The sequence below is a fragment of the Fonsecaea multimorphosa genome (assembly GCF_000836435.1).
Source record: "Fonsecaea multimorphosa CBS 102226 unplaced genomic scaffold supercont1.25, whole genome shotgun sequence".
NCBI classification, from domain to species: domain Eukaryota; kingdom Fungi; phylum Ascomycota; class Eurotiomycetes; order Chaetothyriales; family Herpotrichiellaceae; genus Fonsecaea; species Fonsecaea multimorphosa.
This window is the reverse complement of record NW_015971659.1, coordinates 150,858-167,269: the sequence shown is the minus strand read 5'-3', so window position 1 is coordinate 167,269 and position 16,412 is coordinate 150,858. Positions and strand designations below refer to the sequence as shown.

At 51.0% G+C, this 16,412-nt stretch overlaps 7 protein-coding genes across 7 annotated transcripts; 5 read left to right on the top strand and 2 right to left on the bottom strand.

Moving 5' to 3' along the window:
* Positions 1 to 118: 118 nt before the first annotated feature.
* Positions 119 to 2,239, top strand: Z520_09637 (uncharacterized protein; the record flags this gene model as incomplete). Its single annotated transcript, XM_016780131.1, has 4 exons — positions 119 to 974; positions 1,047 to 1,277; positions 1,327 to 1,628; positions 1,694 to 2,239. The coding sequence occupies 4 exons, from the start codon at positions 119 to 121 to the stop codon at positions 2,237 to 2,239; spliced, it is 1,935 nt and encodes a 644-aa protein (XP_016628714.1).
* Positions 2,240 to 2,661: 422 nt separating this feature from the next.
* Z520_09636 (uncharacterized protein) lies at positions 2,662 to 3,594 on the top strand (the record flags this gene model as incomplete). The annotated part of the gene is made up of 3 exons (XM_016780130.1): positions 2,662 to 2,810; positions 2,865 to 3,284; positions 3,381 to 3,594. The coding sequence occupies 3 exons, from the start codon at positions 2,662 to 2,664 to the stop codon at positions 3,592 to 3,594; spliced, it is 783 nt and encodes a 260-aa protein (XP_016628713.1).
* A 754-nt stretch (positions 3,595 to 4,348) lies between these two features.
* On the bottom strand, positions 4,349 to 5,126 carry Z520_09635 (uncharacterized protein; the record flags this gene model as incomplete). The annotated part of the gene is made up of 2 exons (XM_016780129.1): positions 4,349 to 4,824; positions 4,934 to 5,126. The coding sequence occupies 2 exons, from the start codon at positions 5,124 to 5,126 to the stop codon at positions 4,349 to 4,351; spliced, it is 669 nt and encodes a 222-aa protein (XP_016628712.1).
* Positions 5,127 to 5,908: 782 nt separating this feature from the next.
* On the top strand, positions 5,909 to 7,898 carry Z520_09634 (uncharacterized protein; the record flags this gene model as incomplete). Its single annotated transcript, XM_016780128.1, has 10 exons — positions 5,909 to 6,075; positions 6,143 to 6,273; positions 6,342 to 6,471; positions 6,532 to 6,729; positions 6,800 to 6,924; positions 6,989 to 7,124; positions 7,185 to 7,317; positions 7,375 to 7,445; positions 7,504 to 7,612; positions 7,695 to 7,898. 10 exons carry the CDS (start codon positions 5,909 to 5,911, stop codon positions 7,896 to 7,898), a joined length of 1,404 nt encoding a protein of 467 aa, XP_016628711.1.
* A 673-nt stretch (positions 7,899 to 8,571) lies between these two features.
* Positions 8,572 to 10,871, bottom strand: Z520_09633 (uncharacterized protein; the record flags this gene model as incomplete). The annotated part of the gene is made up of 4 exons (XM_016780127.1): positions 8,572 to 9,808; positions 9,864 to 9,874; positions 9,945 to 10,759; positions 10,814 to 10,871. The coding sequence occupies 4 exons, from the start codon at positions 10,869 to 10,871 to the stop codon at positions 8,572 to 8,574; spliced, it is 2,121 nt and encodes a 706-aa protein (XP_016628710.1).
* Positions 10,872 to 11,522: 651 nt separating this feature from the next.
* Positions 11,523 to 12,455, top strand: Z520_09632 (uncharacterized protein; the record flags this gene model as incomplete). Its single annotated transcript, XM_016780126.1, has 1 exon — positions 11,523 to 12,455. One exon carries the CDS (start codon positions 11,523 to 11,525, stop codon positions 12,453 to 12,455), a length of 933 nt encoding a protein of 310 aa, XP_016628709.1.
* Positions 12,456 to 13,077: 622 nt separating this feature from the next.
* Positions 13,078 to 16,332, top strand: Z520_09631 (uncharacterized protein; the record flags this gene model as incomplete). Its single annotated transcript, XM_016780125.1, has 2 exons — positions 13,078 to 15,616; positions 15,668 to 16,332. The coding sequence occupies 2 exons, from the start codon at positions 13,078 to 13,080 to the stop codon at positions 16,330 to 16,332; spliced, it is 3,204 nt and encodes a 1,067-aa protein (XP_016628708.1).
* Between the last annotated feature and the right edge of the window lie 80 nt (positions 16,333 to 16,412).

Genomic DNA, 16,412 nt, shown 5'->3' with positions numbered 1-16,412 from the left:
TGGACATTCTCGGACCTGGCACGACGCTCTTACGCTACTTGCAAGAGTCTGCGATGAAAATGGAACGCAAGAGAACGCCGCCGAGATACAGTCACTATCTCCGGAAGGACAGGCCAGCATGAGACAGGCCAGACCTGCTGCTGTTCCCTTCAATGGTAGCACCATCCCACAGGACACCAGAGCTGCTCTACGCGCATGGTCGACTCTCCGCTTTGTGCGTGGCGGGCTGTTTACGGCTGAAGAAGCAATGGACATGGTTGACCATTTCTACACTTACCAAGCGCCATTTTCCCCAGCTGCCCCCGAGTATTATGGACATCATAGCAAGCATCATCTCCTCATTGAGGAAGAGCCCATTCTGACCATAACAATATTGATGATTGGTTCTCGATACCGAAAGTGGACTGGGCCAGCAGCGACATCGAGGTCCTGTGTCATTCATGACCGACTCTGGAGGTATCTGCAAGGCATGATTTCGCGTCTCTTCTGGTTTGAAGACAACTTTGTTGGCGAGTTCACCTCACTGAGTGATCCGTCGAGTAGCATGCAGAAAAGAGGCCAAGAGCCCGTGCGATCCATCCGGTTTCGTACCTTGGGCACTTGCGAAGCTCTCTTGTTGGTTCTGGACTGGCATCCCAGGGCCCTTCACTTCCCGCCGATTGATGATGATACAACCTCTATTGTAATTGCGGAACCACCAAGCACCCGGGATTCCAGCGTGTCAAGTGGAGAGTACGAGACGGGGGCAGGACATCTGTGGCTGGCTCGCTCTGGCCATTTATGTCGTTCGATGCTCTCCACCGTGTCCATGCTTGCAACAGAACTCGGATTTTTCGACGGGAAAGAGGGACCTTCGACTTACTATTCTGAGTACCGGGATGACTTATTCCGAGCTCCATCGACCCGTCAACGGGCGCAATCCTTGCAGTATTTGATCTGGATATATGCTACGCAGCAACAGACAGGACCGCCGAGTAGGTTCATTGACCACCAATCTCGTCCATCCAACCCAGAACTTATGGATCTATACTGACGTGAATTCTCAGGCTGGAGAATCAGCACACCAACACCTTCCACACTCCGGGTTGAAGCTCACTTGGATAACACGACCGAGTGCTGGGTCCGTGTGGCGACGCTGGTTAAAAGAGCTGATGAAGCACTATTCAGGTCTCAACGTTATACCCAGAAGATTATCAGGAGCGGCCAGTATATCTCAGTCATGCAGTCATTCCAACCGCTGCTGCAAGAGTTCATCATCAAGTTCAATCATGCAAAATGTAACTCGGTCTCTCCTAGGGCTCAGAACGTCAAGCTAACGGGTACAAGTGTCCAGACAAATGAGACTGATATTATCAATCGAGTTCAACTACATTCAGTTGTGCATCTTCAGTCTGAGTCTGCAAGCGATGATGCTGCGAAGATGCCAAAACGAGACTGGTGAAACCCGATCCGATCACGGTACTCTCCAGACTCCCAACACGGACGAAGACCATCTGAGTCAAACAGCAAGAGCAGCTCGACGTATCGTCTCTGTAGTGGTCGATGATCTTCTTCCTGATGGGGATGTAAAGCACATACCTGTCCGCTCATACTCGAGAATTCTGGGAGCAGCATTGGTACTCCTTCAGGTATGAACACAATCCCTTGACCGGTTGACCTGACTTGGGCTTTCTGGGTGCTGAAGGCAATATAGATATGCGCGTCAGAGATGAAACATGTTCTTGACGTCTCTGCGACTTTCAGCCAGATCAAGGAACTCGCAGGCGCTCTCGAGACTTGCGTTGTTGACGATACACACCTTAGCGCTCGGTGGGGCATACTTCTAGCTAGATTGACGGACAGCTTTCAGTCGCGGCTTTCTCAACAACAGGCTAGGCTGTCCGAGTCTCAGACGGTTGAGTTGAATGCCAATCGAATGGAATCCTCGGAAGTGCCTGAGGTTCCTGAAATGTCGGTTCGGGCATCGAGCATGGGTGGCCGCACACATCACCAAGGCCAACCAGATCCCGCTTTCAATCTTCGGGCCAATGCGAATGGGATAGGTGCCGTGTTACAAGCACCCAACTTCGATGTATATTCCATGTGGTGGGATATCACGCGTCCTGTTGATGCTATGACGGCGGACCAGACCATGCGATACGTGCCCATTAGTTCAGTGGAAACCGATATGTCTCTACAAGATGTATCTTTGGGCAACGGCCATGATAATCAATTCAATTTTGCAACGAGTATATTCTAGACAGTGCATCAAAATATAATTTACCAAACAATTGTTCCATGTTGAAGTATGAAGCCTGCGAGTTGTCCATGTAGCCTCCACCTTGCGATTGGATGATCCGTTCCATGCTCGCTCAGAACCCAACATAACCGGGCAGCATCCCTCGTGTAAGCGATATATAGATCCACCAGGGCCATGTTTGATTATTTTGACCAAATTGTTCGTCTCATTTGGGTCTCCGACCCGTGCATTGCCGAAGACTTCCTCGTGGCTCTCTCCAACTAGCGCTACTATAGGACACCGCTATAGCCTATATGCTCATTGAAAAACGCTCCTGAACATGCTTCTACATTCAGTTACAGATATCTCAGATGAAAACCCTATATACTCTCGCACGCAAGCAGCTTACAAGCCCGACTTTTGTCAGGCGGTATGCCAGTCTCATGGCAGACAAAGCACTTCGCATCAAGCACAAGGCCATGATCAATGTCGACCTGGGCGAGGGATATGGAAATTGGACTTGCGGACCGGATTCCGAGACATTGCTACCCCTGATTGATCATGCCAATATTGCTTGTGGCTTCCATGCCTCGTGAGTGCCTTGCCGCACCAATGGACATGGCTTTTTATTGACTTGTTTTTCAAGAGATCCACTCATCATGCTGGAAACCGTTCGGAAATGCAAAGTTCACGGCGTCAAGATCGGCGCACATCCCGGATTTCCTGACATTCAAGGGTTCGGCCGGCGGGAAATGAACTTGTCCCTTGAAGAACTTACAGCGATCACGATCTATCAAGTAGGAGCGCTGAAGGGATTCCTTGACCACGAAGGCGTGCCGCTCCACCACGTCAAGCCTCACGGGATGCTCTACAGTGTCTGCTGTAGAGATTACGAAGCAGCAAGGGCTGTATTCCAGGGCGTTCCCAAGGGCGTTCCAGTCTTTGGACTCGCAGGAACATGTATGGAGCAAGTCGCGCACGATATGGGTATCGAATTCATTGCCGAGTTCTTCGCAGATGTCAAGTACTCTCCTGATGGCACATTGCTCATTGATCGAAGGAAACAGTACGTTGTGGTCCCCTTTTTCCAAATCTCGCACAGTCGTGCAGCCGTCTTCCAATGAGACCTTCATTCCAATTGAACTTGGCTTACTCACCATAGGCCTTGGGACGTTGGAGACATCAACCGACGAGTTACACAGCAGCTGGAGACGTGTACCGTGACTGCCATCGATGGTTCATCTTGTACACTCCAAATAAACGACCACCGTATTTCGATATGTTGCCATTCCGACAGTCCTGGCTGCATCGACATCGTGAAGGAGACTAGAAGGGTGGTTGATGCCTTCAACGAAAAGCACTTTCCTAGCGGTTAGGGACAATCGAGTACGGAGCATAGGCAAATTTGTCGTCCCGACTTGAGAAGCTGTTCTAAACTTCTGACAACCACGGGAACTCCTACCTACATGGCTTCTTACGCTCTGGTCCGTAACACTGCTGACCCTATCTTCGAGGCTATCAATTATCACATGTTCCAGGCCTTCGGAGCAGATTTCCGTGGTACGTTGGAGCATGCCTAGGCAATGGCTGGGAATACCAGTAGTTTCTGCGAACAGCCGATATTCCCATTGGTTCGGCTCGGATCCATGGGACATTACACAGAGAAATGATTCTCGGGTCGGATTGCCACGGCCCAGTCGGTGCAATATCCGGTGCCATCAGGACGCCACGAGGTTATCAGCCGAGTTCCAGACAACCCTAATTGGGACATTCCACTAGGGATTCAAATAGACCCATGACATGGCTTTCGGGGTCCAAATAAGATATTGGTCGCAGCGGTAAACGTATGATCAAAACCACAGGGCTGCCCTGTGCGGGTTCTGTCGATCTAACATTAGGGATGCACATCCTGGGGAGTTCCAATATTGTAACTGGAGTTGAGAGAGCAGCAAGATAAGCATTTAGGCTATAGGTGTAAAAGGTTCAAGCAATACATGGGCTAGACAGTGCCTTGAAAGTTCACGTAAAGCTGTAGACATGCCTTTAGTGCTAGATCAGTCCAATTGCAGGGCTGTCATTTCTGATAGAACAGCTTGCCTGTAGCACAAGCATTGATCGTCATACCTCGCTCTATCGCGCAGTACCTCGAACGACATATTCACTGTGACAGACGCGGACTGTTTGTCCTTTCTCTGCGATCTTTCCTTTCCCCTGGCCAAGATCGCGCAGCACATCCATAGCTCGAGGGATGCAACTTACAGGACCAGCTTCAAATACATCCTCCCATTTACCAGCCTCCGAGGTGTAGATCTCTTTCCTTACGGCGAAATGCCCTTGCCCGCTCTGTTGCATTCCCAAGAAGACGTCGCCCACTTTGCCCAGAAACATAGAACCGTCGATGCTTTGTAGTATCCATGCAGAGTCATCAGACTCGGCTTTCGCAGTGACGTCTCGCCATACCTCCTCGTAATTTGCAAGATTCCCGTTTCCTTCCCGGTCAAATCTTCCTGTTTCCAGATCATCACCGTTTTCCATCTGCTCAAACGAAGCCTCGTCAGAACGAGGACTCCCCAGTGAATCGATGATACGTGTCCACTGAAAAGCCACTGCGAGAGTTGTCAGCTGTCCTCCCCGAATTTTCTCATGGTTCTGGCAATCTCAGTGGGTCACCTCTTCAAGGCTTCAGGTTTATTGAACTCGAGAGAGGCGACTTACGCGGGTTTTCCCCAACGGTTTTGCGCTCTCCTGCTCGACTCCACTGGAGAGCGCTGTCTGCCAGTGTCACGCGCAAGTCCATAAAATATCCTTCAACATTCAGTGCGATGGTCTCCGTTTCTTCAGAGGCCGGATCTGGTGGCCAGCGAATACTGATCCGCTTCAGAATCTGCGGTGTGGTTTTGATCACCATCTTCAGCGTATCCCAACCGTGAGGCTGGACTCGCCATTGGAAACCTGAAAGCAAAAGCTCGAGGCAGGAATGTAGGCAAGTCGCAAGCGAAATTCCACGATGCGGGGAGAAGTGGTCGAGGCTCCATTGTTCGGTGCCTTGCATTTCCAACAGCTGATCTAGCCCCAAGGGTCATGGTACCTGATATACTTTGTTGCTCCGGAAAATGAGCGGCGCTTGTCACTGTCAACCATGCCGCTACTATGCTGCCAGATGCCGAGAACTCGGAAATCTGCGGAGTCGGAGTTTCGCGTTCGGTTCAATGATAAGGACGGCCTCTAGGGGTACGCACTTGCCTATACTCCTCCAATTGGCGACTTGAGTTGAGTCCCAATTCGGAAAGGGACTTCCATTCCCATGATTGGATGTGATAATATTGTGCTCTGTCTACCGTCTCATGAAGTGAAAAAGGCTTGTCCGAAGACCTATGACACGGCCCAGAGCATGCTCTCACTGTTGTTATCCATCCGCTATCTACGAAGCGTGGGCCCATTGCACCGGGTATTCAAGTCAGGGCCCAGACTCTGGCTTTCGGCAAGCTGGTGATGGAATCTGTTGGATATCAGGACCGGGTATCTGGATTCTCCATATTGCTCGCGGACGGAGTATGCGCGGAGAGAGATAAAGAGTTTCGCCCCTAACTTGATATACTGCCTCAGACCGCCCAACGACGTATCCTGACTCCTGCTGCACTCTTTCAATCAATCCTGCAACGTCGAGAACAAATCACAGACCCATTTAACATGCAGGACCCCAAGACAGGCACTACCGAAGAGGTTGGGGAGAAGATCGAAGTGGGAGTCGTCCAGGAACCTGTTCAAGACAGCATTTTAAAGGCAGACTTGAGCGAAGATGATGGCGAGGTCTTCAAGAGTCACACTGGCGTGGCTGAGTTTCGTGCTTTGGGATGGTACGAATACTTCCTGCATGGTTAGCGACATGGACACGCCTCACTGACACAGATCGCGGAAAACCAGGATTCGCACGGGTATTATCCTCATCAAGCTCTGCTTCGCAACGGGTGTATTGTCAATCCCCTATGCCCTCAACGTGACCGGCTATGGACCCGGCATTTGCATCCTTTTCGGTTTTGGCTCCCTGACGACCTGTAAGTCAAGATTCCTGTCGTATTTTTGGGTGGGTTTGTGTTGCACTCTGCTCACAACTTGGACCAAGATTACGCCTATGTCATGTTTCTCTTCCGCATGAAATATCGCGGAGTGCACAACATCGCCGATGCCGCCGCCATCATGGGTGGTCCTGTTGCTCGCGAGGTCGCGGGCGGCTTGTTCCTGTTGACTTGGATGTGAGTCTTTTGAGGGACCCTCTACAACAGAAGACAAACGTTCTGACAGACATTACACAGCTTGGCCGCCGGCTCAGGATTTATTGGGTTGGCGCAAGGACTGAAGGTTCTCGCGAATGGCAAAGCATGTACGGTCGTCTGGACAGTGGTTGCTGCCATAAGTACCGGACTGGTCTCCAGCATCCGAACACTGAACAAACTGACCGTCTTGACCTGGATTGGGTTTGCGTCCATCTTTACGGCGGTGTTCATTGTTGTGTGAGTCTTCTCTAAGTTCGACGCTGACTGAGGGAAGACGACACTGACGACCAGATGATGGATCATATAGTGTCGGCGTTACACAAGTCTCCAGGCCAGGTGCAGCACCAAAGACCGGTCCATTCGATCTGGGTGTGATCGCCGTTGGGTCGCCAGGTTTTGTCGCTGGGCTTACTGCAACACTCAACCTCTTCTGTAAGATTACGAGCCAAAACCCAAGAAGAGAGAGGTTTGTAGCTGACTTGAACTCACCATGTAGCTGGTTACGGCGCCACCCCAACGTTCATGCCTGTCATTGCGGAAATGAGAAGACCTAAATCTTTTCCGAAGGCTCTATTCAGCTCGCAAGCTTTCTTGTCAATCTGCTACATCATCTTCGGCACTGTTGTTTATGTGTAAGTCGACCATTACCTTTGTATTCACGATACATCTCAACTGACCAACCTTTTGATCAGCTACTGCGGTCAATATGTGGCCAGTCCGTCCCTAGCAAGTGCCGGCGGTACGATCGAGAAGATTTCCTTTGGTATCTCCATTCCTGGATTTATCATGACCTCTACCTTATGGGTCCACCTCGCTGCCAAGTTTGTCAGTATATTCTACTCCAAAAGCAGGTCGCAATGGTTTTTGACAAACGTCTGATAGCTTTTCGTCAAAATACTGCGGAACTCGCCTCACTTACAGAGCAACAGCGTCATTCACTGGAGCACCTGGCTGTAGGTTGATTCTCTTTCAACTGGCTTGAACAAGCCTACTGACCAGGAACTCTCTCAGATGCTCAACCCTTGGGCTCACATTGTTATCCTTCATTGTGGCCGAAGCCATCCCCTTCTTCAGCTTTCTCCTCGGCCTAATTGGATCCCTCTGCTGTGCTCCGACTTGCGTAAGTTCCCCTTCATTTCCACTACCACTCTGTCCAAAACAGGCAAATTCCGGTTACGCTGACATATTTCATACAAAAACAGCTCATCATTCCAGCCTTCATGGGGCTTTACATGGACCGAGGCAACCACGGAGCCAACTGGAAGAAAAGGGCCGTGTGCGGGCTGCACCTTGCGGTGATTGCCCTCGGCTCCTTTCTCGCCGTGGCTGGAACGTATACCACCATCAAAAGCATTGTCGACGCCTACAACGATGGCACCGTGGGAGGGGCTTTCAGCTGCGCCTAAGATATATTGGATGGTCATTGGCCGCCTGCGGGCCGCCTGCGACTTTTAGCCGTCAGCACTTCGAATGCTGGCATGAGGCTGTAGCATGTGGCCATGACGACTCACGAGGGGTTGTATGTACATATAGACACTTTTCCAAATCTGGTGGGTGGATTTTGTGTATCCTAACTGTGATTCAAGCTATCTAGAGAGCTCTGGCATAGGCAGCCGGACGTAGACAACAATGCCTATACATTGAGACTATTTAAATAGAGGCGGTTCGAACTACCTCGTCTATCTAGGAGCAAGAAAGGCAACTTGAGAATTATAGAAGAAGACCGATTTTCTTCTTGTACGGAGCTCCTTGTTCCTCCCCTGCAGAACGCATATAGGTATACACAGTGGGCAAGTAATACATACCTATCAAGTGATGTACAGATTAGGAAGGAAGATTGGAATAGATTACCATACCGGTAAGTACCACACTCCGTACTCGGTATTCCCCGCTAGTATCCGTTAGCTTCAGCCCGAGCTCGTGGTAGTTCGTCCGCTGCTCTAATCACGTTCAGGTCCTGCTCCCAAGCAAGCTGAATGTTTGTTCATATTCAGTATTACTACTCAAGGTACATGTTAAGAATTCGTAGCGATGGATATGGCTGCGTCTTGTATGCATGATTCTGAGCCGCTAGACATTCTACTGAAAGCCATTGTAGTCGGTTTGCCACATCCCAGTCTGGTCAAACACATCGGCCATGAAAGCATCTTGAAAGAAGTTGTCATGGGTGTCGAAAGACCATGAGAGAGGATTCAATCCCCACTCCGCCGTGGTCTGTGGCAATACTAGGTGATGGCCGGTGTTCACAGGCATGATACCTGGCTGCTGGGGGAGGATCTGGTCGGGAGCTCTCCATAGGCCGGTATCTGGTTGAACCTGGAAGGGCTGCTGGGTTGCCGTGGTTGGTGGCGCCTGTGAAGGGCTGATGTTGAGGCGCACGTTGACATTTCCGAGCAGTGGAACCTTCAAATTCAACTGGCGAGAATTGGTAGTGTCGCCTTTTTGCTGAAGCAGAGCATTGAGGGAACGAATGGTCAAAGCGCCGAGCCGCGCAAAGTTGGCATTGGTTACATCACGAGATTTTTCGTCCATGACTTGAAGCACCTGTGCTGCAATGCCCTGCACTCTGGCTTTACTCGCCTCTGAGTCAGGATGATTGCTGGAGGGTCCGCTGTGGGAGGTAAGGAGGAGAACGATTGTTGCGGTGAATGCTTGTAGATCCATGATCGGAGAAAGAAAAATGCCAGATGGAAGAAGCCGGCGCAGGGGTTGATAGCGCTGCGCAACCGCTTCACAAGCTTCCATGCAAGTCAAGCGGCTGTACATGGTTCCCTCGGCCGGGTCCTGGCGCATTGTAAACGGCAAATGGATCCTCATTAGGAAATAATAATGTAAAAGTTGGCAAAGATTTTGCGGTTTGATATGCACAGAGTCCTGATCCCACCAGGACTTTGGTGTCTGAGAGGCGAGGATTCGCAGCTCTCGATCGAGCTCCAGAGCGTACGCGTATGCTTGTGCGCTAGATTCACGGGTGGCGTTGAGTTCGTCCAGGGTATCAAACTTGGCTGTGATGTCGGTCAATTTGTTAAGGTAAACGTGGACCTGGATATTGCCATTGATCAAAAGCGGCTGGGCATTTGTGTGTTCGAAGCGCCGAGTAGTAGGCGGACGATTGATGATCATGCAGAGTAATCTTTCAGCAGAGCACATGAACTCCCAGAGCTGGACTTTCTGGAGCTGGTGTTGGTCTGGTGGAGCAGCGGCGCCATCAGGCTGAAAGCCTTGAGAGGCCTTTGGCAGTCCAAGCAGCTCTGCCATTGCCACAAAGTGTCGCATGCGGATCCATGCCTTCTGGAAATTCCCTTGGCTTATTTGACTGCCTCGCATGTCAGCTAATCCCCGGAACTGAAAAGTTGGCTGAAAGATCTTACAGCCTCAGAAACTGTGCCGGTTTGTTAGCCTGCGCTAATTGGGGGAATTCGAGAGTCATTTCATAGAAAAGACAAACTCACGTGCATGGCCATCCCTAATCCTTGTGTTGTTCCCATCAGCCGGTCGTGGGATATCAGCATACTCTCCACAGCGTCCGAAATTGCACGGGAGAAGTCCGAGATTCTGTGAAATCTTTTGAGCGCCGTTGCGGGACTTCCTTGGTCTTGTGGCTCTTGCTGCGCCGTGACAGCAAGATCAAGCAGCCACGATGCCAAGTTCATGGCATCAGCATTCTCAGCGCACATGCTGTCATAACTGTCCAGTAGTTCCCCCTGAGATTTCACCGCAAATGGTTGGGGGAGTATGGAATGAACCAGATCGATCCATTTTGAGGCTGTACGAGCCATATCCAGAACGTCCTCTCTTCGAGGGATTAACTGTTGCAGTGCCTGCCTAGCCCGATCCAGAAGATTGGCTGACGCCTTGGTTTTGCGTTCCTCTAGTTGCTGGTCTTGTCGGCCAAAGTCGCCGCTCAGCCAGTCATTTTGGAAAAGCGAACGGAGATGCAACGGCTGTTCTGTCGCTAAGACATCTGACCCATTAGTCTCATCATCGGAGCCATCATCACCCTGACTGCTGGTAGGTTGAATGGAAGCTGGTATGGTGAGGTCTGTTATTTGGTAACCCAGCTTCGATTGGATCTCGCGCACAGCCTTGCGCAGACCAGCGACTTCGGACTCCAACAGGGCAATCCGATGGCGCGACGGTATTCTTTGCTCGTGGACTGGCCGAGAAGTGTATACCTGGGCAACACATCTCAAGCCACGGTCTTCACAACTTCGACATGATTCTGCGTCTTCGGAGCGTCGAATACAGCGAATTTTGCGACGCCTACCTGCATATCATCAGAACAACATGCCTCGGGGATAAGCGCCACGGCGACACATACACTCGCTACAGCTCTTCGTACCCTTCCGGGTTTGTTTTGGCATCTCAATTTGTGACATGGCGCATTGTTAATTAGCAGCGATCCTTCGCACGATTGTCACGGAGAAAAGAGAGATCCGGCTCGGACGAGGGGGCGCGGTGTCTGACAAGGGATCGTACCTCGGCTTTTAGCGCAAAAGTGCCTTTAGCATGACATATGGTGGCAGGCGAGTGGGTTTCGGTCTGCGTCAGACTGCAATGTTCGCAGCCCGCATCGGAAACGGAATGAAAACTTGCTGTATCCCCGAGACTTCCCTTGATAATACCGCTTTGGGTAAAGTCGCGGCTGTGCTTCTTGTCCGCGGCTCCGTTTACGCTGCGAGACTCCGTCTTGCGCCTCAAGACAATGAGTTCGATTGGCCTCTGGTGATGCTGCTTTGCAATAATCCACGGTTCAACCTTTAACAAAGAGCGACGAGCAGATCTTGCCCTTGCCGCCTCTGAGCTTAGCTTCTCAGCAAGCATCGATACCCCTCCATTCTTTTGTTCGGTCTCGCGCCTTTGAGATCCGCCTGCGTCATGGCAGGAAGGTTGGAGATATATAAAATGGAACGCCCATTGGAAAGTGATGACCATCGTCAACATACAACAGCAAGTCTGCGTCAATATCTGGCTCTACCTACTACAACTTCAACATCACCCGATTGCTATTGTCGCAACTCGCCAGCGCAATGGGAGGCCCATATCCCCCAAAGACTGCCGCGATCGGTGGCCTACCGTCAGTCACTACAGACATCCCAACGGACGCCGTCTTCATCTTTCTATACGTCTGCTTCGCAGCGACAAACATGACCATATTTCAACTCAATCGCCGGAAACACCACAAGTTCATCCCATCAGCGCTCCTGTTTGGCTTCTGTATGGCCAGAATAGCCACCAATTGTCTGCGAATCGCGTGGGCAACGTCACCCCATAATGTTCGATTGGCAATTGCTGCACAAATCTTTGTGAACGCAGGCATCCTGATAATCTATATCATCAACTTGATCCTTGCACAACGCATACTGCGAGCCAGCCAGCCTCGGATTGGATGGAACCCAATCTTGCGAGCCGCCTACAAGTTCCTGTACGTCGACATTGGTATTGCACTCATCATGGTCATTACGTCTGTTGTCCTCTCGGCCTATACGCTCAGTCCGCATACCAAATCTGTTTGTCGAGATATCCAGCTGGCTGCTATCACATATCTTCTTGTCTTCACCTGCCTTCCTGTCGTCCATACTGCGCTAGCAGTCTTCTTGCCGAGGTCTCCAGATGCAGAGAATTTCGGCAAGGGTGGCATGAAGAGCAAGTTGGTCATTGTTACCTCTTCGGCGTGTCTATGCATGTTGATAGCAGGTTTCAAGGCCGGCATAACCTGGGAGCCTCCGCGACCAGTCACCAATCCGCCCTGGTATGACTCCAAAGCCTGCTTCTACGTCTTCAACTTTGCACTGGAAATCATCCTGCTTTGTATCTTGACGTTTACTCGAATCGACAAGCGGTTCTTTATTCCAGATGGATCAACAAAGGCCGGAGACTACAGTCGACTCTCAGATGAAGGCGAGCAGAAGACAGAGCACGGCATGTGGTATGCTTCGTCGCAAGACACGGAGAAAGTGTGATAAGCATGAAAGGAACGGCGCGATGAAAGATACTTATGGGCGTATGGGGGAGAACAGAACGAACGTTACTGCACATACCGGGACAAAAGTACTGCTAATATAGATGGGTTATTTCTACACGAGAAGTGAAGCTGATGGCGGCTGCTCTGTATTTACTAGGTAGACATATTGAACTCCTCTTGATGACTTGCTCTTCCACCCTCGTTTAATCGCTTCCACGATCATTACATATAATATTCGGGCTTACAGACGAGCGTAAAGCGTAGTGCGCGATTGCGCCATTTGCTCCACCGTAGCGCGTATAGTGGTTTTACGCGTCGCGTCCATCTCGAATTGAAAGGCGGGATCTTTAATTACGGCATTTCACTTGCTCCTTCCCGAGCTGCGTTCAAGCGCCACGAGTTCCGTTTCTTTGGCTCTCTATCTCGTCTATGGTCGCCCTGATCATCTTAAGCATCCTGCTTTCCCCCTTCTGAACTGGAGACAAGATGCCATCAGATATCAGGAGTTTCTTCGGAGGTGGAGGGCCAAAACCCTCGACCAAGACTGCTGTCCCCAAGGTTGGCAAGGGTGTCGTACACTCAGTTCCGTTCAAGTGAGCATCAAGTATGGGTGGCTGATCATGCAACAGGACGGTGCCAAAGTGACCGCCAAACAGCGAGGCCGACGCAAAGTCGTTTCTGATGATGACGACGATGATGGCGACGAAGAAGTTGGAACCATCTCCAAGAAACCTACCACTCCCAAGCCAAAGAAATCGGCCAGAGAACCGGTGGAAGAGGAGACAACCAGCTCAGCCTATTTTGCTGCCACAAAAACAAAGCCTATGAAGTCTACTCCAGTGCGAACCAAGACTGCCGCTACAAACGGTGCAGGAAAGACTCCCACGAAAGGAAGCAATGGCGACACTCCCTCAACCGGCAGGAGGTCCTCTAGAAAGACCAGCAGAAAGAATTATGCCGAACAGGACGAGGATGAGGACTCCAGCACGGTGGTGAAGGATGACCGTGACGGCAACGATGACATTTTCAGTGATTTGAAGAGCAGGAAAGTTGACGACGATTACGAGGAAGGCACAGATGATGACGATCTGAAAACACAAAAGAAGGTCGACAAGGCTGTCAATGGCCACTTCAAAAAGCCTCAAAGTGCTGATCATGATGATGATGACGATGAGGATATTGAAATGGTACAGATTCCCGGATACGATGGAGCTGGTGATGCGAGAGGCAAGAAAACACCAGCCAAACCCGCTTCTAGTCGCAAACGGAAGTCGAAAGATCTTGAAGACGAGGATGAGGACGATTTGGACGATGATAATGACACTCCAAAAAAGAAACCGAGGAATGCAACGTCGGCAGCCGCCAGGAAGCCCCGCACGACAACCAAAAAGGAGGAGAAGGAGGAAAGCAAGGAGATACAAAACATTCTCGACAGTATTCCTACTGTGAGAGCACCGACTCCACCACCAAGAGATGAAAAGAAGAAGTTTACATACGGCGGAGGCAATGCCAATGTGGCTCCACCCGCAGCTGGTTCTGCTGACATCCCAGTAGGCGCAGAAAATTGTCTTGCCGGGCTGACTTTCGTCTTCACTGGGGTGTTGAATTCGCTTGAGCGCTCAGAGGGACAAAACCTCGTGAAACAGTACGGCGGTAAGGTGACGGGCGCCCCATCGAAGCGGACTAGCTACGTCGTCATTGGTTCTGATGCGGGCCCGAAAAAGCTCGAAACGATCCGACAGCTGGGCATCAAGACCATCAACGAAGAGGGTCTTTTCGCACTCATTCGACAACTTCCTGCGAATGGAGGCGATGGGAAGGCTGCCGAAGCCTATGCTGAGAAACAGGCCCAGGAAGAGGAGAAAATCCGCCAACAGGCGGAAGCTGAGGAACAGCGCGAGCGTGAGAGACAAAAAGAGGCTGCGAAAGTTGCAAAAGCTGCCGCGGCCCGAACTGGTGCTCCAACTCCCTCCACCAAGCCAAAGGGCCCCAGAGTGGAGGACAGACTGTGGGTAGACAAATATGCTCCAGACACAATGGGTGCTGTCTGCGGAAACAAGGGTCAAGTCGAGGGCTTGCAGAGATGGCTTCGTAATTGGCCGAAAGCCGCAAAATCAGACTTCAAGAAGGCGGGTGCGGATGGAAAGGGCATCTTTCGCGCAGCCTTGCTCCATGGTCCCCCAGGCGTTGGTAAAACCACAGCTGCGCACCTTGTTGCGAAGCTTGAAGGTTACGATGTTGTCGAGAGCAATGCAAGCGAAACCCGAAACAAGAAACTGCTTGAAACCGGCTTGACTGGCGTTCTGGATACTACGTCTCTCCTCGGGTATTTCGCCGGCGATGGCAAGAAAGTCGAACAGTCGAAACGAAAGCTGCTCTTGATCATGGATGAAGTGGATGGCATGTCAGCGGGAGATCGTGGTGGGGTGGGTGCTTTGGCTTCTATTGTCAAAAAGACCAACGTCCCCATGATCTTGATTTGCAATGAGCGGAATCAGCCAAAGATGAGGCCTCTCACGAACGTGACGGCAGAGTTTCAGTTCCGAAGACCAACCACGGATATGATTCGAGGTCGGATCGCCACGATTCTATTCCGCGAAGGCATGAGATTACCGCCACCCATCATCAATGCCTTGATCGAGGGGTGCAATGGCGATATTCGCCAGATCATTAACATGATCTCAACCGTCAAACTCGACAACAAGGGTCTTGATTTCAGTGATACCAAGGCCATGTCCAGGGCATGGGAAAAGCATGTCATTTTGAAGCCGTGGGACATTGTGAACAAGATCCTCCGACCACAAATGTTTGCTGCCAGTTCAACAGCGACATTGAACGATAAAACGGAATTGTACTTCAATGATCACGAGATGAGCTATTTGATGCTCCAGGAGAACTATCTTAAGACGAATCCCGCTCTTGCGGCTTCTTATAGCCACAAAGAGCGAGAAATGAAATTATTGGAGCTCGCAGACAACGCAGCTGCCAGCATTTCCGACGGCGATCTCGTTGATCGAATGATCCACGGCTCCCAACAGCAATGGAGTTTGATGCCACTCCACGCCATTTTCAGCTTTGTTCGGCCTGCGAGCTATATGTACGGGATGCTAGGGGGACAAGCTGCATTCCCTACTTGGTTTGGGCAGAATAGCAAGCAGAGTAAGTTGCAATTCGACATCTTGTGGATCCGTGTACTAACGCTCTGCTCAGTGAAACTATCTCGCTTCGTCAAGGAGATTCAGGGACATATGCGGCTTCGTACCGCTGCCGACCGTCATGAGATTCGTCAGCAGTATCTTCCGGCGCTGTGGAGCAAGACAGTCGGCACGCTCAAGGATGATGGCAAGGATGCTGTGCAAGGTGTCATTGACTTCATGGATTCCTACTACCTGACCAAAGAAGATTTTGATTCCGTGCTGGAATTGGGCGTTGGAGAGTACGATATGGAGAGCATCAAGATCGACACCGCTACCAAGGCATCATTTACCAGGTTATACAACGCTCAAAGCCACCCTATGCCATTCGTCAAGGCGAGCCATGTCTTGGGTATCGCGAAGGCAGGAGCGAAGAGAGAAAAACCGGACTTGGAAGAGGCGGTGGAGGAGTCAGAGGCGGAAGAAGCCCTGGCGGAAACTGAGGCGGGCGACGAGGAAGACGATGACTCGGACCTAAAGAAAGACAAGTACATCAAAGCTCCAAAGAAGAAGTCTGCAGGTGCATCTGCCGCTGGCGGCCCCAATTCGAAGAGCAAAGGGAAGAGAAAGAAGGCTGGTGAGGCTGATGATATCGATGCTGAGAGCGACGACGAACCCAAGAAGAAGCGAGGTCCTGGTGGCGGAGCACGAGGTGGGAGGAAAGGTAAAGGGAGAGCGTGAGGTCCACGTCGATTGATCTCCCCGAATGTCCGTCTACCAGGCAATCAATCCGGTGGCCGTTCTCTGGTATGAAAGACAAG